The sequence below is a fragment of the Catharus ustulatus genome, chromosome 3, assembly GCF_009819885.2.
Source record: "Catharus ustulatus isolate bCatUst1 chromosome 3, bCatUst1.pri.v2, whole genome shotgun sequence".
NCBI lineage: Eukaryota > Metazoa > Chordata > Aves > Passeriformes > Turdidae > Catharus > Catharus ustulatus.
The window spans coordinates 9,253,667-9,274,632 of NC_046223.1; the positions used below are offsets into that span (position 1 = coordinate 9,253,667).

General features: G+C 40.4%; 1 protein-coding gene across 1 annotated transcript in view; it reads left to right on the forward strand.

Annotated features, from left to right (window-relative positions):
* The window catches only part of PCSK2 (proprotein convertase subtilisin/kexin type 2), a 113,353-nt gene that overhangs the window by 57,565 nt on the left and 34,822 nt on the right, over positions 1–20,966 (forward strand). The window contains exons 3-5 of the mRNA XM_033054249.2: positions 843–956; positions 1,740–1,848; positions 3,853–3,890. Coding sequence (XP_032910140.1) covers positions 843–956; positions 1,740–1,848; positions 3,853–3,890 — 261 coding nt within the window. The remainder of the gene's footprint in view (positions 1–842; positions 957–1,739; positions 1,849–3,852; positions 3,891–20,966) is intronic.

Sequence of the window (20,966 nt, forward strand, 5' to 3'; positions counted from 1 at the left end):
TGGCTTATTTTGCCATATAGTTTTTCTTGCCAGTTTATTTATTTATCACTTATTTATTGCAAGGATAATCCATGAAAGTAGATTATTCTACAAAACATTTTTGAGAGCCTCAGAAGTATGATGAAAACTCACAACACCAGATTTTTTTCCTCCCAGAAAATGTCTTTGGCAGTATCTCATCCTGCTGTAAAAAGGGGAGTTGAAGGCATTCTTTTTGATAGATTTCTCAGACAAAAATAAAGTGACAGGGCTGCCAGCACGTGTATAGCCCCTACAGGGATTCTTCACCTCATGTATAATGTTGAGGCATAAATAATCAGATTGTTCCCTCTCAGGCAGGAAAGGTTATCTAATGATCTGATAGTGCCCTGGAGAAAAATCTGAAAAAGTAGAAGTGTGGTTGAGACCTGCTTCATCATTTTGTCAAATGTCTACAGCTTGGAGCTGTGACATATTTGGAATTAGTTAAATAATTTTAGCTTCTGTTTTGGTGGCAATGAAAAAGAAAACTATGGCAAGAAGACTCATTATAATAATGATGCCTGGAAGAGGGGCTCACTCTTATGCTGATTGTTTGGTGTCTAAAACATGTTCAAGCTGAGCTTTTCTCCAGATAGGACACTCTGGGGGAGTCTCTTCCCCTCAGAGCTGTTGCAGTAGTCCTGGAGCTTTCTACCTCTTTGTAAATTCTGACTGGAATCAGTCCCTGGTTTAGAAGCTGCAAATGAATGACACAAACACAAATATTCGTAACTCTTACCTCTCATGAAAACAAGTCTAAAGAAAGCTTTTTATGTGTGTCAAGAATGCTGAGCTGAAGATGTAAAAATTAAACCTTCCAGGTGAGGAAAGCTGTGCAACAGGAGGGCTTCATCAGAAGGAAGAGAGGATATAGAGACATCAATGACATTGACATCAACATGAATGATCCTTTATTTACGAAGCAGTGGTACCTGGTAAGTTTTGAGAGAAAATCACAGTAATCATAACTAAGTAATTGTTATTCAAGCCATTCTGTGCAATTACAGTGTTTTCCAAAGGTTCTTTCCAAATGCAGATCTTGGCAATGGATCCAAGGCTCTTTTGTGTTGTTTTTAATTGTGCCCCTTTTATATTGGGAAAATCCAGCACATTTCAAGAGATAAATTTCATTTCAGTCAATGGAAAGATCCTTAGAAGGCTTGAAAGAGAACTATATTGATGTCCTGTGGGCATTGCTGGTGTGCTGGTGTGAACCCTAGAACTGCATATGAATCATGTCTTTGAGCTGTTGCCAGGTGAAATATTGTTATGGAATTATGATAAAAGATTAAAATGACTTTGCTAGCAAAAGTTAAAGCTCTTCTTTTCTTATAGAAATTTGAATATAATTTCTTTTGTCAAAAACAGAACAGCAGAAAACTGATCCATTTTGGCTTAAGCTAATGTCATAGGAAATTAATATTTTGCTAAATTGTTTCAGTTTTTCTGTGTCCAAAAAATTCAGTGTTTCACCAAATCTTATAAACCACAAAAAATTGGATTTCGCCAGTGTTGTGTTTTTTCAGTTTTTTTCTATTTTTTTACAGCTGCATTATTGCAGTAGAATGGTTAGGGACAGATGTGTACTCCAAAAACATATGGAATATATTTTCTGTACAAAAGATGCATGTAGAGACATAAAGGAAAAACCAGTGGCTGTGGAAATAGGTCAGTCAAGTAAAAAAAGCTTTTTTTTTTTTTCCCCGCTGATGTATTAGATTAACACTGGTCAAGCAGATGGGACTCCTGGACTTGACCTTAATGTAGCTGAAGCATGGGAGCTGGGATACACAGGAAAGGGAGTAACCATAGGAATTATGGATGATGGTAAGTGAAGACTGAATGCTAATTTAATACTTTTAAGTAGACTCTTTTCATGTATTTGAAGTCAAAAAAAATTAGAAAGTAAGAATCGATTTCTTGTAGTGCTGAGACTACCAGCCTCCATAAATACTTTGAGATCTTCAGGAAAAATATGATACGAAGACAGGGGTACTGAAGAATGACTATCCAAGTATTAGAAGTAATTTGCAATTATCTCAGATATCTTCCAGGGCACACTGTAATGGCCATTAAATCTAAGAAAAAACTGCCCTTGACTTTTGTAGGCACTGGAGGATGGACTGGAGGATGAAATTGCTGTGCAAAAAATATATAAGAATAATAATATTACATTATTTTCGAAGTCATTCTTGATAGCTGAAATAATTAAGTGCTTTCATGCTGAATGTCCATGAAGATCTACATATTAGATATATTGCTAATTTCAGACTAAATTCAGGAAAGATGAAGATAAAGGTACAGTTGAAGTTACAGCACTTCTGCTTATGGGTTCTTCCTGAAATACAGAAATTCCATGCAGTTTCTCAACACTCTTCTTTGAAATAAATTTTGAATATTTTCCTTTAATGGGGCTGAATAATATTGAAAATAAATAAAATGTCTGTATCCACGTATGCTTTCTAGGGTCAGCTGGGGTCTGTCCTCACTTATTTCTGTTCCTCACCTGCTTACTCCTATGGCAAGGTTTTTGTGGAAGTAAGAAAATAAACTCAGACATCTGGATGTTAGGAAGAAATTCTTTGCTATGAGTGTGGTGAGATACTGTAACAGGTTGCCAAGGGAGGCTATGGCAGTATTCATGCCAGGTTAGATAAGGCCTTGAGCAACCTGATTTGTGTATTGATGAAAGATCAATCTCATCTGAGAGGGGATCTCTTGTGTCACAATTTCACTGATCTCACAGAGGCAGGACATGACTTTCAGATTAGCAAGGCATGACTGTTATGGGAACAATGCCAAACTATCTGAGTTTTGCATCAATAAAACCGTCCATGAGATACAGCTTTTAGAAAAGGGAGTAATTTGCCTTATAATTTGTTTCTAGTAACTCTAAAAAAGATGGCCTGAATAACAGGATTCTTCACAGAGATTTTTATTGTCCATCTACCATTTGGATCAGTAACAAGAGTCTTCTAATGCAAATCTAGTGCTAAAGACCCTACAAAATAAAAACTTAATCTTTCCATCAGAATAACTATGATAATATGACATTCTGCTTGCAGATAAAATAGAGCATGTGATGGGGAGATGGTTGGAAAAGCAGGCTAGAGTGGTGATAATGAAAATGTAGCATGAAATTGGTGGCCATTTCTTTGTTTTAACTGGCTATGTAATTGGCCATCTTATTTCAGCTGAGTAACTCTGCTGCCTCTGTTGCACCATCCACTGGGATTTGTACGTTTGCCACATGTAGAAAGATGCCGTGCAATAGAATATTACACACCAGTGCTCTGTTAGCAATTAGAATCTTAGCACACTACCAAAATGTGGAGCCTATACACAGATATTTCCTAAAATGGTTTAATCTAATATTAGAAGTTCTCTTTCACGTATATAATCTGTAATGCTTGCCTTAGTGATGACACTAAGTCTGCTCTAGGTAATTTTCTACTTAGTTTACAGTAGTTAAAAGTACTCCTTTTTCTATCCTGTACTGATCCAGTGCTTACCAATCTTATTAGTTTTGGTATGCTTTGAGATGACAAAACTCATACAAAGATAAACTGTGATTTAAACTAATCCTTATAAATAAAAATTATCTAGTCTACAAAACATTAAACTTTGTCATTCACCTCACTTTTTCAAATGGCATCTGGATTTTTTCATAAATGATTGAGAATCCACATTTAAAAACTGGAATGTCACTTCAATCAGTTGCAGTATTTGACATGATTATTTTCCTCTGGTTGTAAAGGAATCTTTTACTGTGATCATTAGAAATTCTTTTTTTAAAACTCTTAACCTTTGGTTTCTGTTCTGTCATTGCAGGAATTGATTATCTGCATCCAGATCTTGCATCAAACTACGTAAGTTCATGCTGACTTTTTCTGTAAGGTGGATTTTCTTATTATAGTCCCTCTGCTACAAAATTTTAAACAGCGAGTTGGACAGCAGTACAGCTGGACTCTTGATCTTAGTGGTCATACATTTCCCATTGAAAGAAGCAGACTGAAAATGAGACTGCCTGTGCAAGGAACAGAAATGTGAAAAGGGTCTTTGTGGAGGAATGACAGTCTTGTGTCACATTAAATAAGCTCCAACTTACAATATTGGATTTAGGACAGAAATAAGTAACGTGAATTTTCTCTAAGTCCTGCTATTAAGATGCAGAATGCCCTATTACTTGGAGGGCCGTGGAGCTGTGGGCTGTGGGCTGTGGCAAGGCATGTATTAGACTTTGAAACCCTTAGGAACAGTTTAACTCCTTTATAACAGGTATTTTGATCCAGTGCTTCAAAGCATATGCAGGGCAGATTGTATATTCTCAGCACATGCTATGCAAATTAATTGTTCCTTAAATCTACCTCAGGATTCAGACCTTTGGACTAGAACATTTTTGCATTTCTTAACTCTGTGTCTTGCTCCAACGCTCCATTGGCACTAGCATTCCTATCTCGAGGTGCCTTCAGGTCCCTTCCTGGGGGAAGCCTGGGCTGCTTCAGCAGTGTGGTTGAGTTTGCAATTGCAACTAAATGAAAAGAGGAACAAGTTGAGCTGGAGATTCTGGAAAAAAAATGTCAGCAACTTGGATACAACAGCTCCAAAATGAGGAAAACAATTATTTTTAAATACGTGCCATTTTGAACACAATAACACACAGGATGAAAACCTATTTGTGTTGCAAGTAGCAAAGCACATTTGGCAGATAATAAGTGGATATAGAAGATCTATAGAAGGCTTTGGAGAAGGAATTTGGGCAACAGCTGACCACAGAATGCAGATTAGCCAGGTTCACGCCTTATGAACTGGCTTAATAGCAGCTAATTAAACCCTGTGCTCTGACTGCAGAATACTCTCCCAGGTGAAATAATTCAGTATGATGTTCCCATAAATTGATACATATAAAGAAATTTGTAAAAGGCAGCCTTTTTCTTTGCAGGAATTGTGCTCTGTGTATGTTCTAGCATGTGATGTGGGCAAAGCACATGCTCTACATTCACTTTTCAGGAGCAAGTGTAGACAAAGTATGTGGGAATATTCTGTTTCTAAAAATCATATTCCAAATACACAAGCAAAAAGTCTGCACAGTTCCTGATATAACAGTTCTATTGTTAAGAGTGAATCTAGGATCATACCCAGAAACCAAAATTAGACTGTGCTGTAATACAGTGTTTTCTCTTTTAATTCCAAAATATTTTCTATTTGATGGATAAATACTTGTCAGGTTTAGCAGAAATATATTGGTTTTAGAGTGGCAATAGTGAGTATTGTGGAAATCAATGGAAAATTACACGGAGAAGGACAATGCACAGACATGATGGTAGAAATCCTAAAATAATGGAGTTAGACAGAAATTTGAGAGTTAAGAGATATTAAGATAAAAATTGGGAAGAAAAACTGTCTGGACAGGGGGTCATGAAAACTTTCATGCCAGTTCTGGAAGACTTGTGAGGAGACTGACTTTGCAATGAGGATCTGAAAAGATTTGTGCAGGAGTGACTGTCCAAGTGAGAAGTTCTGAGTGTAGCAGTGATCAGGCTGTGGAGGGAAAAGAGATTAGCTGGCTAATACAAAATACAGAAGCAAATGGGTGGTTGGTAAGACAGTCATTAAAGGAGCAGCAGAAATCCCATCCAAAAGATCTTGAAGGAAATAAGACCTCCAGGATTTAATACAAAAATTCAAAAATAGGACTTACCACATGAGGTCTATAGTCCTAGGCTGTCAGAGTACTTTGTCTGAGAGGTGGCTGGTTAAGGACAGGGTTGATTGCTTCTGACCTGCCATCATCTCCCTCACCCAACCACAACAGAGTGAGTACAGGTTTGGTTCACCTGTACTTTGTCTCTCCCTGCAAGGCTGCATGGGCCTACTTGAGTCCCAGTAGTTCCTGCTGTGGCAGCATCTCCTGTCTCTCAGAGGCCATGGGGACCTTTTTCCCAGTAGATAGTAATTTGGGCATGAACTAAAGATGAGGACTTAAATTCTGCTGAAGAAAAGATCAGTTTAGATGTAAAAATGCAATGAAACTAGTCTCTCAAGGAGTGAGTAGTTAACCCAATTCAGGCTGACATAGCAATTATAGTTGCCTTTGTACAACTCCTGTACCATATTCTTGGTGTTTCATTATATCTGTGCTTTGGGGCAGCTTTCTCTGAAGTTCTGTTGTTTTTTTTTAGGAAATAAAAAGTTTCTCAATTGTATTAAAACCTGCATACCGTGGCAGTGTCTGTACATCTTGCTTAGAAAATTGGGAGCAATTGCAAAGTGTATCAGAGGTGGTAGGTTTGGTAGTTGAGCATTTTCAAGTGTAAAACCTTGGCCTCGTTAGCTCAGTTTATGATTTTGACTTTCTGGTTTTCTTGCTTAAATAGTTTAATGGAGGTTACTACTTGGATGAAATGCAGGGTCAGGGAAGAGAAAGGTCTTTCTAAAGAAGAAAACTTTGTATTTTCTCTTACATCTGCTGAACTTTGACCTATCATGTGGAGTGCACTTCCATCCATATTTTTCTTTGTAGTTTTTAAAGATTTATTGCTTGAATAATCCATTTCTGGTTTTAATGCTCTTTATATACATGGAAAGACACATGCTTGATCTGGTGTGGGTGGACTGCTCTCCCAGCTTGCTGCAGTATAGATACTTGCTTTTCTGGGATCAGGAGGTTATGGCAAAGCTGGAATTTTCCATTCTGCATTGTAAATGTGGAGAGAATCATTGTCGAATGATCTATATTTTCTTCCAAGCCTTAGAAACCCTGCAGGGAACCTTGGAAACCTTCAGGAAATTATTTTTTTCACTGCAAAGAAAGCCCTTCATTATGAACTGATAATTAAAAAGCTGGGGCCTAATGTACACCATGGTTTGCTTTCAAAACATGATAATACATATAAATCCAGCACATTTAGGACTGACTTCTGCAAGATACAAGATCTGACTGAGAAAGAAAAGTCAAGTTACAGGGGCTACATCTGAGATATGTCTAATAAAAAGGGGAAAAACATAGCTGCTGGGGATAGACATAACAAACTATTTTAAAGAAAAAACTAAGCAAATGGAGATTTGTTGTGCCACAAATAGAAACATAAGCTGAGCTCTCGCTGATATCAGTTTTTTATTGTGGTATTTTGTCCTTGGCCGCTGTCTGCTGCTGAAGGTCAGTGTAGCAGCATTATTTCACTTAGAGCAGTGGGTGGGGAGCCGGTCATCTCCTATAAGTGAGTTTGTCCCTGATCAGCAGTAATTAGAGAAATTAGGATCCCACCAAGAGACTCAGGCCAGGAATAAAAAATTGCTGGTTTCAGTTACTGAACTCTGCCTGAAGCTCTGAATGCTTGTTTCAAAAAATCTAGGGAGAGAGAGAGAACAAGACAAACACTGTAGGAAAACTGGAGGTGACTATGTGAGTAGGTAACATTTTCACAAAGTATTGATACATGTAGAATGAGAATCAAGCAGCAATTCTTAGTAATAGATAGCAATTTAAAAGATTTTGAACTCTGTAGAATTTCACATATGTAACATGTGCAAACAAGCATCAACCTGAGCAGTGCTTCATTGCTGGCCTTCCCCAAACCTCCTCTCCTTTCTTCTCTCTACTAAGAGTCCTTATGGTGCAGCCTTATTTTCCAAGGTTCTTGCCAGCTGTCACTCAAACTGTAAGCAGGAAAGAGGGAAGACTTTTTGGATTTACCTCAGGGTCAGTCAAAATTTTCACTTATCCACCATTTCTCATTCATATGTGAACAGCAGATGGTCTTACCTATCTTCTCTTTCTACTTTGTCAGCATCTCCAAACACAAAGCAGTCTATCCCTCATAACTTTTGATAACTTGTCTCCAGCCAATACCCTAACAGCTGCCCCCACCTTGCTGAGAGTGGGAGTACAGTAATGTCACAACTGTAAGGCGCACCCTTTTGACTAAAATTTTCCCTGGAACCCAGAAGTGTGCCTTATAGTCCGGCACGCCTTATCTGATGGGCAAAGTTCAAAAAATTTGCCTACCCGGAAGTGAGAGCTGTGAGCCACGGGGGGAGCCGGCAGGGCCACGGCTACCAGGTCGAGGCGGGGTGGAGTGGCGGCAGGCACACCCCGGCCCCATGGAGGCGGAGCTGCCCCTCCAGAGGCACGTCCTGGCCCCGTGCAGGCAGAGCCGCCCCTCCAGAGGCACGCCCTGTCCCCGTGGAGGTGGCACGACCCCTCTACAGGCAGCCCCCAGCCCCGTGGAGGCGGCACAGCCCCTCCAGAGGCATGCCCTGGCCCTGTGGAGGTGACACGGCCTGTCTACCGGCACCCCCTGCCCCTGGAGGCGGCACGGCCCCTCTACAGGCACCCCCCGGCCCCTGGAGGCGGCACGGCCCCTCCAGAGGCACCCCCTGGCCCCGTGGAGGCGGCATGGCCTCTACACAGGCACACCCTGGCCCCATGGAGGCAGCATGGAGCGGCGGCGGCCACAACCTGGCCCCGGTGAGGTGGCACGGACGGGTGGCAGGCATGCCCCGGCCCCGCTAGATACAGGCAGGCCTGGGGGCCCACGGCACTGCCCCTGCTGGGTACAGGCAGGCCCAGGGGCCAATGACTGCCGGGTTGAGGCGGGGCCTCGGCCAGCAACTGCGTGGAGGGAGCTGGGAGCGGAGCCTCACTGCAAAAAAAAAGTGCACCCTATAGGCCGGTGCTCCTTATCTGATCTACAAAGTTGCGAATTTTGCCAACTCCCGGGGGGTGCGCCTTTTAGTCCGGTGCGCCTTATGGTTGTGAAATTACTGTATATTTTTGGAATAATTATCTTAATCACAAAAACAGTGAAGCAGGGGAATGTTCCACTTCTGTTCTGAGCTGCATTTGGTATTGTTTGCTAGAGGAACAAAAACATCATTTAATAATCTTTACAGTCACAAAAGGAATAAGAAATAGTACAGACAACAAATTTCACACTACAATGTGTACAGCAAAGTGTAACAACAGCAGGAAGGATCTCCTTACTTTTAGAAAGTCTGTTTTGCCTTCATTACCATGGATTTCTGGATATGATTTGACCTTCCTGCACACCACAAAAAGGACCAGCAAACTGTTCTGGTAGCCATGAGCCTGATCACGGTGATTTACCAGTACAAACCATCAGTATCTCTACTAAAAGTCTCTGGAGCCTAACAGTGGGATTTTGTAGAGCTGACAAAGCTCCACTGACATTAATTGATTCACTCTACATTGATCTTGGTGACTCCTCAGCACTCACCTCAAAATCCTAGCTGATTTTTTTTCTGAGTCCAATAGAGTCCACATATAATTGGTGGGGAGAAAAACGTTACCCTTCCAGGAGCAAAATTTGTTGGAAACACTCTAAAGACATTGAAAAGCTCCCAGTGTCTCTGCACTTAATATGAACCAGGTAATCCTCAGGGATCATAAACACAAACCATAGGAGAGTCAGGCTCATATTGACCTGATGTCAGGCAATGATTTCATGCTTTATGAGGTCTGATTCCCATGGCATGATTTTCAAAAGACACTGAGACACTTACACTGCATTTCCTACTGTATTTCAAAGGGTTATTGAACACATGCACTAAACACTTAATTTCAATAAACCTTTACTTCTGATACATTAGAGGTATTTTATGGACAAACTCTTCTGTGCTGTCCATCATTGCTAGCATATATTTTAATTATAATGTTACAAAAGGCATTTATTATAAAAAATAAAGAACAGAATAAACTTGTTTCAGCACATCACTAATTAGATTTGGGGTTGGTTGGTTTCTTCTGCGTTTTCTGGTGTTGCTTTGGAGTTGAGTTCTTGCTAATAGGTTTTCTAAAATAAACACTAGCATAAAACCTAAAAATTATCAACCAAACCTTGGGATAAATTCACAATACATCCTTCTGCTAGCACTGAAAAAACAACAGATTGCACAGAACATAAAAATGAGCCCAGAAGCTGATCCTGTGCAGAATAACAGAAAAAATAGCCACATCTGAAAGAGAGAATTCATTATTTTCCTAGTAACTTCTAATTTTTTACCAGTGAAACTTTATTGTCATGCATGTCCTGAGAATTCATATTCTAAATACTAAAATCAGCCCCTGAGCTGCCAGAAGCCACCTGAGCAGCATAAACAGCCAAACAGGAGGCCACCAGTTTTGACTGCTAAGGCATCAGTCAGCCTGGCAAAAGTTCATTCTGTCTCAGCAATTTCTTGAAGCAGATTGTGGCAGACATTTTATCAACAGCCTTTATCCACCTGAAAAGGATAATTTTCAAGTTAAATGCAGGCCTGGTGTGCAAGCAATGTGGGATTGTGCCAAAGATACTTACTTTGTAAGCTAACTACCACTCATTGTCTGCAGTGTTTATTTTTCTCTATAATCAATGCACTTAATCAGTTGCACACTGAGAAAGTGCAAGGTGGCTAATTGCTTTAAAGCACTAGTATTTATTTTTGCTTAAGGCATCATCTGTGGAAAGTAAATTAAGATTGTTGAAATGAGAAATGCACAAGGATGAAAGAGCAGAAGACAGACACTTCTGCGTCAGTTCTGGCTGGTGCATTTGGAAATGGCTTGTGCCTCTTTCTAGGGTTTCTCCAAGTAAACCTTTTTATAAAATTAAAGTGTCCATGTGATAATGAAAGTGAATATTTTTATTTTGGATCACTTGATCCTAATTTAAAATATTTGTCATCCAGAATGTGCTGAATTAAAAGAGTAGCAACAGAATCCCACTATGGTGCATGATGGACTTGGGAGAAGAGGGTCAAACACATGGTCCCTGGAGGCAGTGAACACTGTGTAATTTTAAAACCAAGTTCAACAAATTGAAGAAAAGAACTTTCCTTTCCCCAAAATGAAAGTAATACATTTTACATCGGAAATGGCCCAAACAATTTTTAAAGATTTTTCCATTTTGAAAGCCTTTGTCTTCTGTTCCTCAAAGAATAGTTATTTAGCTGGTGATGTTGTTTAAGACCCTAACCAGTGTGGAAATCCCTGGATATCCACGAACATTTAGATGCAACATTAAAATTCATGCTGTAGATATTTTTGGTTACCAAAGTATCACCGGGGAAGTCTGAATTAGATGGTGCATGTGGAGAACACTATTCCCTCACAAAGCTTCATTCAAATTTGATGGGGTGTAGTGAGAGTTTTTTGGGCCCAGTGGTGATTTTGACAAGGAGAATCACAAACCCATTCTTAACTACTGGACTTTCAACTGGTTTTAAAGGAGAACTTTGACCAAGCCCTCTGGATAAGCCAGTCTTGCAAGGCAAGCGTAGGAGACCTGGAATTCACAAGTAGTGCGCTTTCTTTTGTGAAATCACAATGGCCTTGTCCTGGTTTCAAAAGACAGGTGTCTGCTAGGGAAAGCAGGGTCTTCCCTTGAAATGGAGAAAGCAAGTCCTTCTCTCTGAATTAGTATAATTTTGAAATTAAGGGACTCTCAGGCAAAGATATGGGGATGGGAATAGCAGTTCTTTACTAATATATATATAACAAGGCAAACAAAAACAACAACTATGAAATTAACAACAAAAAGAACAGGAACAGGAACCCTCTCATCCATGGGTACTTTTCTCTTTGATGCAGTTACTGTCATAGTTGGCAGTGAGCTCTGGCAGATTCCCAGCGGACAGGGCAGGTGGGACGATTCCTGCTCAGCTGCAGGGGTGCTGGGGGTGATGGCGGCTGTGTCCCAGATGGGAAGGGTGGAGGAGAGGCTTTGCTCATGAACCCTGGGGTGGTGTCAGTCCCAGTGCTCCAACAGGACACTTGGAAATAGCAAGCTGAAGTGGGTGGGTGTCCTAGCAAGGGCAGGGGTGCGGGGTCCAACAGTGGAAGAAGAAAAAGCAGCTCCCAGTGTTGGGATAGCAGTGTTAGCAGCAGCGCTACTCCTCCAAAGCCAAGAGTGAGCAAGGACGGCGACTGCCCCCACCCTCCTTTACCTGCTTCTAATCTCGTGGTATCCCTGTCCCTCCAACCCCTCCCCACAAGAGAAACTCCCAAAAAACCAGGGAGGTCCATCCCTGCCCCCAAGGACCTAGCCATCAGTGCTTCTTAGCATGTCAGTGGGAAAAAATTCCTCAGACAAAGAGGGAAGGAAAAACCAACCCCCAATAGGCTTCTCCAATACTTTAAACACCTCTCCTTTACCGTACCTGTAAATTAATTTGGTTAATGTGAAATTAAGTAAAATCCTGGTACTTAATTTTGGCATGGTTGTTTGCTTTGCATTGTTTGATTTTAGTTGTATGCATTTATGTTCTCCATATTAATATTTTACTTCTTGGCAGCTATGTGGGTAGGTAAGATATTTTTAAACACCTACCTTATTACAGATTGCTTTGATTTAGGTAAAATGTTCATAATTTCTGTTTCATTTTCAATGGAAGCAATATGCATAATGAATATCTCTTACCAGGCAACAGAATAGCAGTGCACAACGTCTAATAAAATGCTAGCCACATTGAAGTCAGTTGTAGTTTTTGTGTAATAATCAGCAATTTGACAGAACATATAAATAGCAGGTTTTTAATGTTTGTTCTACTGTACATTGCCCTTTTTTTTTTTTTTGAAGCATTACAGTAAGAGGCACAGATTTTAGTAGGGCAAATAATGATACTAAGGGCTGTGGAAACATGACTGCCTGGGATAATATGTTTTCCTGTGGAACATGAGCTTATTGATGTAGATTGGGAATAGTTGGAAATGTTTTTCAGGTAAATTGTGTTCTGACTTTTGTTAAATGAGGTGAATCTCTCTTTAAATATGTACAAAGGTGAGGATGAAGACTGTACTGTGTTTGAAGACTTTATGATTTCAATGCTAGCACATGTTTTTTAGAATTCCTTCTTGTGAGAAACTAAATCACTTTGATTCATTGACATTTAACTGATTTGCAGGATTAGTCAACCATGATACCATGTCTGACAGATGTAGTTGTGAATCTTTCTGTCAGTCATCTAATGATGTCTAGGACACTTCTTAAATTTAAACATCCAGTAATTAACATTACAGAAAATGTTAGCTATCATCAAATATACTAATCTTGAAAAGAAGAACCTGAATGATCATGTACTGTTTAAAATCTTAAACACTTGAAAAATTTAGTATGTGTGGATTTACATGAGCACATTCTAAAGATTCTACCTTTTCTCTCTGTAATTTTGTATTTAGCTGATTCCACATGGAATAAGCAATGCAAACTTTAATTAATGCCAGAGCATCTAAATTGGTGCATTAAAATCCCTGAGAGCCCAGCATGTCTTGACAGGTATTAGTCACATTATAATTCTCCCCTAGGATGCTATCAGCTTACAACTGTGATAGCACTCAATAGGTCTTCAAGACCTTTTAACTCTAAGAATTTTAAATCAAGCTGTGCTTTTTGTTACAGAAGAAATGTAGGTAATAGTTTGCATTACATTTTTTGAATCTCTTCTCTGAAATTTTCACCTCCTTTTGCTTCATCTACAATGTCATTTTGATGTGTTCATTTGTCTCTCATATTCATGCAATTTAGGTGAAGCACTGGATGTGTGGTTGTTTACAGTTCTCTTCTCTTATCAGCTGAGAAGCCTTTCATGGGAAGGAAAATACCCAACTAGTCTTCTGTCTTGTCCGCTTTCACTTTGAGTTCCTCTGCATCACCAGACTAGCTTTCCCTGTCTTCCCCTCTCCATATCCCACATGGACCAGGTCTCTCTGTTGTAGGCCACCCCCCAAACCACCTAAGTCACTTTGGTTTCCCTCTTTGCAGAGCTACACTTCCGCTGTTCTGTAACAATAAGTTGGTATAGCCTCTAGAAGTGGTCATCTTTAACAACCTGCCATGTTTGTTTTCTGAGTGCCATTGCAACCACAAGTTCAGAATTCCTGCCCTTTGCTCAGAGCATTGCTGCTAATCATCATCTTTTGTGGACTCTGCAATGTGGGTGCCAGTGCCTGCTGATCATGCACCATAGCAGGGAAAGGTTGACTCTCCCAGTGTTAGTGACCACTCCTTGCCAGACAGACCATGTCATGCTAAATGACTGGACTTGAAGGACTGCTGAGTTTGTACTGCAGCCTCTGAGCTATAGATTTTCTTACAATGATGGAAAAAATTCTCCCTTCTTCTCCATGCGCTGCTTAAGAGACCTTGATGCTGGATAGGATCTGGATCTTGCTATGTCTGATAAGAAAAGCCCATGGCAAATTTTGCTAGATGTTGGGCTCATTGTCAGGAGCAAGGTGGTTTAACTCCCCTTCCCTTCCTGCTCTATTCCTCCAAAAATCTCTAAGTGCTGGCTGCCATCAAAACATTGCAAACACAACCTTTACTGCAGCTCAGTGCCCAGCAAGCACATATTTGATGTAGAGATGGACTTGTTAGCTGTTTCTTACAGGGACATAACTAAGAATAATGGGCTTGGATCCAATTACTCTGCTGCCAGCTTTATACCTCTGTTGGTCTCTCAACCTCAGTAGGTCAAACTAACAGGTATTTGCCAAGAAAGGCAGGAACCCCTCCCTGAGATGGAGAGTGCAAATCCACCCCACCTTCAATTTATTACAATTTTAAAATAAGGGGCTCTCAGGCAAAGAGGGGTTAGGAATAACAGTTCTTTACTGGTATGTGTGTGAATATAACAAGGCAAACAACAACAGCTAGGAAATTAACAATAAAACAGAACAAGAACCCAGTAACAGTTCCAACACCACCGCTTCCTGTGGTCCAGTCACCATCCCGGCTCGCAGGCAGCGCTGGCCAGCTCCCGGTAGCAGGGGGAGGTGTGGTGATCACACCTGACTGGAGGGTGCTGGGGGTGATGTGGCTGTGTCCTGGATGGGAAGGGTGGAGAAGAGACCCTGCTCATGGATCTCGGGGTTGGTTGGTCCCGGTGCTCCAACCGGATGCGTGGAGGTGGGAGGGCGTCCGAGCAGGGGCTTGCGGGATCCCACAGCCAAGGAAAGGACGGTCGGTGTGGCAGAGCGGAGTTCTCCTCCGAGCCAAACGAGCGAGAGAGCAGCAGCTGCCCACACCTTTCCTTTACCTGCCCCCCGGTCTCTCAGTGTTCCCCCCACCCCCTGCCTCCTTCCCCCCAGCCCTGCAAGAGAAAGACTTCAAGAAAGGGACTGGGAGTATTCTCCTCCCCCTGTCGCTAGTCGTTTTGACGTGTCAGTGGCAAGAAATTCCAGAGAGGGAGGACAGGAGAAAAGAAAAGAAAAAATAACCAACCCCCAACACTAATGCACAATCAAAGTATCTGAAGGAGAAAACTATGCATTGGAAGGGGAATGTGGGCCAGGTTTTAATAAAACGCTAAAACTCGATGAAAAGCGTGTTCAGTTTTTTTCAGTAGAGGTCATTGCACAATTTGTATTTCCTATTATAATAAAATAATCCAAGGACTCATATTTCTCTACCAATTTATATGCCTTTTTTTCCCTTTTCATATCTCCCTGAATTGAAGAAACCAAGGAATTCGCTTCATAATCCAAGACTTTAAATTTACTACTTGCCCTGAAAATCTTTAACAGCAACTAGTTGCTTTATTTTTATTTTACTTATTTTATTGCCTTAGCCTTATGACTACCTATGAACATACCTCCTTTCTGTGTTGAAGGTACAGCTTAAAGGTTCTTGTGCACCTCCTCTGAAAATTAAGGAATGTTTGGGTGAGCAGAAATAGGTTTCAGTTCTGTAGGTTAACTTGTTTTACCTTCAGAACTCTGGCTCTGAGCAATTAATAACTGGTGATGTGCTTCAGGTTTTCTCCCCATCAACCTGATAATTGTGGAGCAGGCTAAGAATGCCAAGAGGTGAAGCATGAGGCAGTGCCTTTATTATAAATGGAAGTTCATTTGGCTGCTTCTTTTTAGTAAAGTCTCATGCCTGCCTTAATTTCTTACTCTTTTTTCCTATGTCAGGTAAAGATGCAGGGGAGAGTAATGGAGGGTAGTTCAATAAGCTGGCTTTATTTTAAAAAATTTATTGGAAAAAAAAAATTCTGTACCTCTTAAAAATTCTGCCCAACCTAACATTTTCTCTGAGTCTTTGTGATTTCCATTGTTTTGGTCCTGTTTGGCTATACAGCTCTGAGCTAAGCATTAGCAATCACTCAGAGTTAGATGGCATTTAACTGGATGTGTTTGGACTTTCATTTTTTTCACTGGGAAAACACCTGACAATCTTGGTACCTAAGAATCAATTTCTGATTTCTTTCCATTTCTTTGGAGCTGGGAAATAGCTGTGCTTAAATCTACTTGGATGGTATACAGCACTGCTGTACTGCCCGTGTGCTTTACCCTGTGTGAAATAAAAAGTGTGCTTTCTGCTTTTTGTGCTTTTTTTTTTTTTTTTAAATATGCTGGAGAGCATGAGCCAGCAGTGTAACTAATGTTGGTTTTCTCATTTTGCCTGCAGAGGAAATAGGAAGGCCATTACTGTGCTAAAAGGAAAATAAGTGATTGTGTGACATTGTAGCACTAAGTGAGATGTAGAGAGGATCATCAGTTATTTGTCAAAGAAATCTATTTGATATAGAAAAAGAACACAATCTGATATGACCTCATCAAAGCTATTTTTCTTCGTAACTGTAACTTTAAAAATAATGCTACCTTAATGAAGATAAATGCAAATGTTAAAGTGAGACTCCATGTTTTTTTCAACTGTTTTTTCTTGTTTGCTTTTAAGCTTAAGAAGTGAAAAACTTTCAACTTTGCAAAATAAGTTGTTAGATAAGAGGTGGGGGACAGGCCAACCTGTCTTCCTATAAACTCTGAACCTGGATTATTAGAATTCTTACTTCTTGTAATCGCAACTATTTTACTGCTGTAAATTAAGCAATAGCAACTTGTTTGCAGTCAGTTTCTCTTCTTTTGACAGTAATTCCACTAGTTTTTCCTTTGACCTAATGCCAGATACTTGGTGATTGTTGAGGAAATTGAAGGCTTTTTCGGTAATACCTACAAAATGAAATTACTGTTGTGGTGAGCTCTTTACTTGCTCATTCTGTGATCAAGTAGAGCCCATACTGAATACCTGGACCTGGAATACCAGGAGGGCTTACAGGCACCTCAGGTACTGTTCTGGACCCAGGACACAACTCCATCAATTTCAAATGATATTCTGAGTTATTATTCTGTGGCTTTTTTGAAAAGAAGAAATAGCAGAGAAGTGTGCTGTTGTCTTATTTATTATTCAAGATCTGACTGGTGTTGTCTGGCTCAGTATTTTTACTTTTGTAATTTACCTATAAGCATTGGGTAAAAAGCTGCTGTTTCTGGAGAGACATGCCAGATTTCACCAGTTGTGAATTTGCTTTTTAAGGTTAATATTTTTTAACAAAACCCATTACTTAGTTGATATATTCTTGGTGTTTACATGGTCTTCAAACTGGCTCTGAATTTGCTGCATAGGAATATAGGACATGTACATTAGCTCATGTAGAGGCAGTGGTATTTAAAACCTTACAGGTTTTTTTTTATTTCCATTTTAAAACCCCCACAAACCAAACCAAAATAAAACCGTGCTTCCCATGGCAGAGGAGAAGGCTTATTGTACAATGGCTGATTTAGTAACAGTGCCTCTCTTTTTTGTTAATGACCTTTAAGCCTTGCAGCACCTCCCCTAGGTTAAACATGTTGCCTCCTTTTTTGCCTTCTGGTGAGCATATTTGATTTATTTAAGCCTGTGTGTACAAAACTGAATTTCATGTTGCCACCACGTGATGTTCAGTGTTATTTTAGTACAGTTCCCCTGAGATGTTGTATGTTGCAATTTGAGTTCATAGCTTTGCTTGCTCCCTCAGCAAAGAAATCAAACAAAAGGTATCTTTCTGCCTCCGATCTAGTCCAGGACTTTAATGTCATTAATAGAATCAGCCTGTGACCAGTGGGATGTGTCTTTAATTGTCTCCTGGATGAGCATGTGAGCATAGGCATATTTCTTGACTTACAGAGAAAAAGAGAACTATATGTGAATTACGCTACAGAAGCTTGTGAAGTTGTGCAAAAATTTATCGGCTTACTGCATTATTCAAGGTACATAATTTTAGTACGGTGCTGAACAACACACGGGTCAACTGATTTAGTGTTAGTGTCATATTTTGCATAATGAATTCTTTCCGCAGATGATTTTACTGCATGTGTTTTAAAAGGTACAAGGCAATTCTTTGGTAAATTCTAGTCTAAGAAGCTTTAAAAAAATAACAAAAGTTGAGGCTTAGGTATTTCTGGATTTGATCTTTGAATTAGGAACTTGAAGCAGTCCATTTGTACTTGTCTCTGCTGTTTCATTACCCATTTCACTGCTTCCGTAGTGCAAGTGAAATACTCCTTCACAATGCTGAAATTCACTGTCATTTCTCAAAGACCCTAATAAAGATAAATTGCTCAGTTAGTTGTTTTCTTTCCAAGACTTTTTAATTTTGCCCTTTGTGGATGGTTCCCACTGCATTAGTTATCTTTTTCCTTTGAGTGCTGTGATCCAAAATGAAGCAAATGAGATGTACCTGCACAACTTGTTTTATAGTCTGCCTAAAGGCACCTTTCCATAAACTGCTTTACCTGGGGCCTACAGCAGGATTGTGCGGTTTGCTGGAGGGTGTCTGAATCATTCAGGCTGGAATCCCTTTGTCACAACTGTGAGCATGACTAGTGCGCCTGCACAGCTAGAAGGGCTTTTCAGCCTTAATTTTTGCACAAGGGAATTCTAGAGTCAAGAGTGGTTGATAGCAAGTACAAGGTCCTTGCATATTTGGTGGTGTCCTGAAAAGTCAGCCTCACCAGACCCTCTTTGAGCTTAGGATATGTAAGTGTGTTGGGGGTTGAGTTTCTTTCTTTTTACTTACAGACTTTTTTCCCTTAAGTTGCTAGGAAATTACCTGCTGGGTACTTAAGGCAAACAAAAGAGTGGCTAAGGTGGAGGAGAGGAGTGTAGCATCTGGATACACTTATTTTTTTCTCTGGGAGTTTCTCTCTAAGGTGGGAGATACCGTGAGAATTTGGGGGCAGGTATAGGACGGGACTGGGGGCAGCTGCTCTTTCTCACCCACTTGGGGCTTCTGAGGAAGACGGTAGAGCTACTGATTGGAAAAAAAGGAATTTCACTACCAGGGAGCTGCCTTTCTTTTGCTGCTGGGCCCCACACCCCTGCCCTGCTGGGACGTCCCACTGTTCCAGCTACCGCCACCGAGCTTCTGATCAATTTCATCCACCGCCCCGGGATTTCTGCTCATTCCTACCGTTCCAGCTTGGTGCTCCCTAAAGTCCTGTTAAGACACCGGGATCGACTGCCCCAGAGGTTTGTGAAGCAAAGCCTCTCTGTTCCATCTCTTCCCGTCTGGGCCCAGCTGCCATTACCGTGTGCTCCCCGAGCCCATGCCACAGCACCCCTGCAGGCGCGGGGGAATCATAGCACCCGCCCTGCCCGCTGGGAGCCACCAGCGCCCCTGCTGGCTGTGACAGGAACTGCACCCGGGGGAAGTGCCTGCAGCAAGGAGACTGTCACGAGGTTCCTGGTTCTGGTTGTTGTTGTTTTGTTTGCCTTGTTGTACATACTAGTAAAGAATTGTTATTCCTGTTCTCATATCTTTTTCCCTGAGAGCCCCTTAATTTCAAAATTATACTAATTTGGAGGGAGGGGGTTTACATTTTCCATTCCAAGAGAGGCTCCGCCCTTCCCTAGCAGACATCTGTCTTTCAAACCAAGACAAAGTGGGACTGCATCTCTTCTGGATGGGAAAATAAAACACAGTTGTCTTATGACTGAGTTTAAATTCTTATTTGTACAATATTTTTAGAGTGGAAGCAGAAGTTCTGAGTGAATGTGAAGTTGGCAATATGTCTCTGTGGTATCTACATGACAGTGAATTTTGTAACTTATTACATGTTCTGTGGAAAAGTACTTGTTTTCTGCTGCTTTTAAGTCTCCTCTTCAGTTATTTCAATTTCTTGAATTATGAGAAGTAGTAAAAAATAACTCCTTGTCCACCTTCTCTGTATTACTCATGAATTATAGACAACTATCAAATCCACCTTTTTTCCCTGGCTGAAAAGTGATGTTCTGTTTACTTTTAGCTCATGCAAAACTATGCCATTCAAAGAGCTATAAGTGTAAGCAATTGTGGTAATTAAAAGAAGAAAATTAATCAGACACCTGGGCACAAAGACTTAGAAGCATTGAGAATTTGTGGCTATAGCTGGCATGCTGGGAAGGCATCTTCAGGCTGAAAATCAGGGGCTTTGTATGAGATACGGAGAGATCTGTAAGGATCTCAAAAAGGGATTACTCTCTGAGCTGAATGACAGCATTAAGCCATTTGGGAGCCATTCTGAAAAATCTCTGCTCCATTCAAAAGCTGCAAAATATTTACTATCTGTGCTGAATATAAGCAGCCAGCCTTTGAAATGATCACCCAAAAAACCCCACTGTACAATAACTTGAAAGATACTTGGTTTTGCCCTTCAAGTATCAAGGACAATGTTGTCCTCATTTCATTCTGGAACAAGTTTTTGGGAGTTTAGGGGTTTGAATCCTAAACCCATGGACTTGGGTGCTACCAATGGACTGTCTATTCCTATATCCCAGGAACTGAGAATCAGATGAAAGGGAATGTTTTTAGGAGCAAAGCTCTTCATGCACAAGTCTCAAATTATCTTCAATAGCATGCTCAGCCAAATCTTAAAAGGAATACAAGTACACATTAATTAAGAATTAACATAATTCTGTTCCTTGATTATTATGATTATTAATACATAAACTCAATGAACATACACTTGAAAGGAAACTGCTAAATATTTTTAAAAACCTAATGAATATTTTTAAAAAACTGATGTTTAGTCACCCTTTTTTTTCATTAATAGAGAAAAAAAATGGCACTCAACTTTCTGACACTTTTTATTTGCTTCAGATCAAATATTGCTGAGTGTCTTTAACTACTGATAGAACAAATCAGGA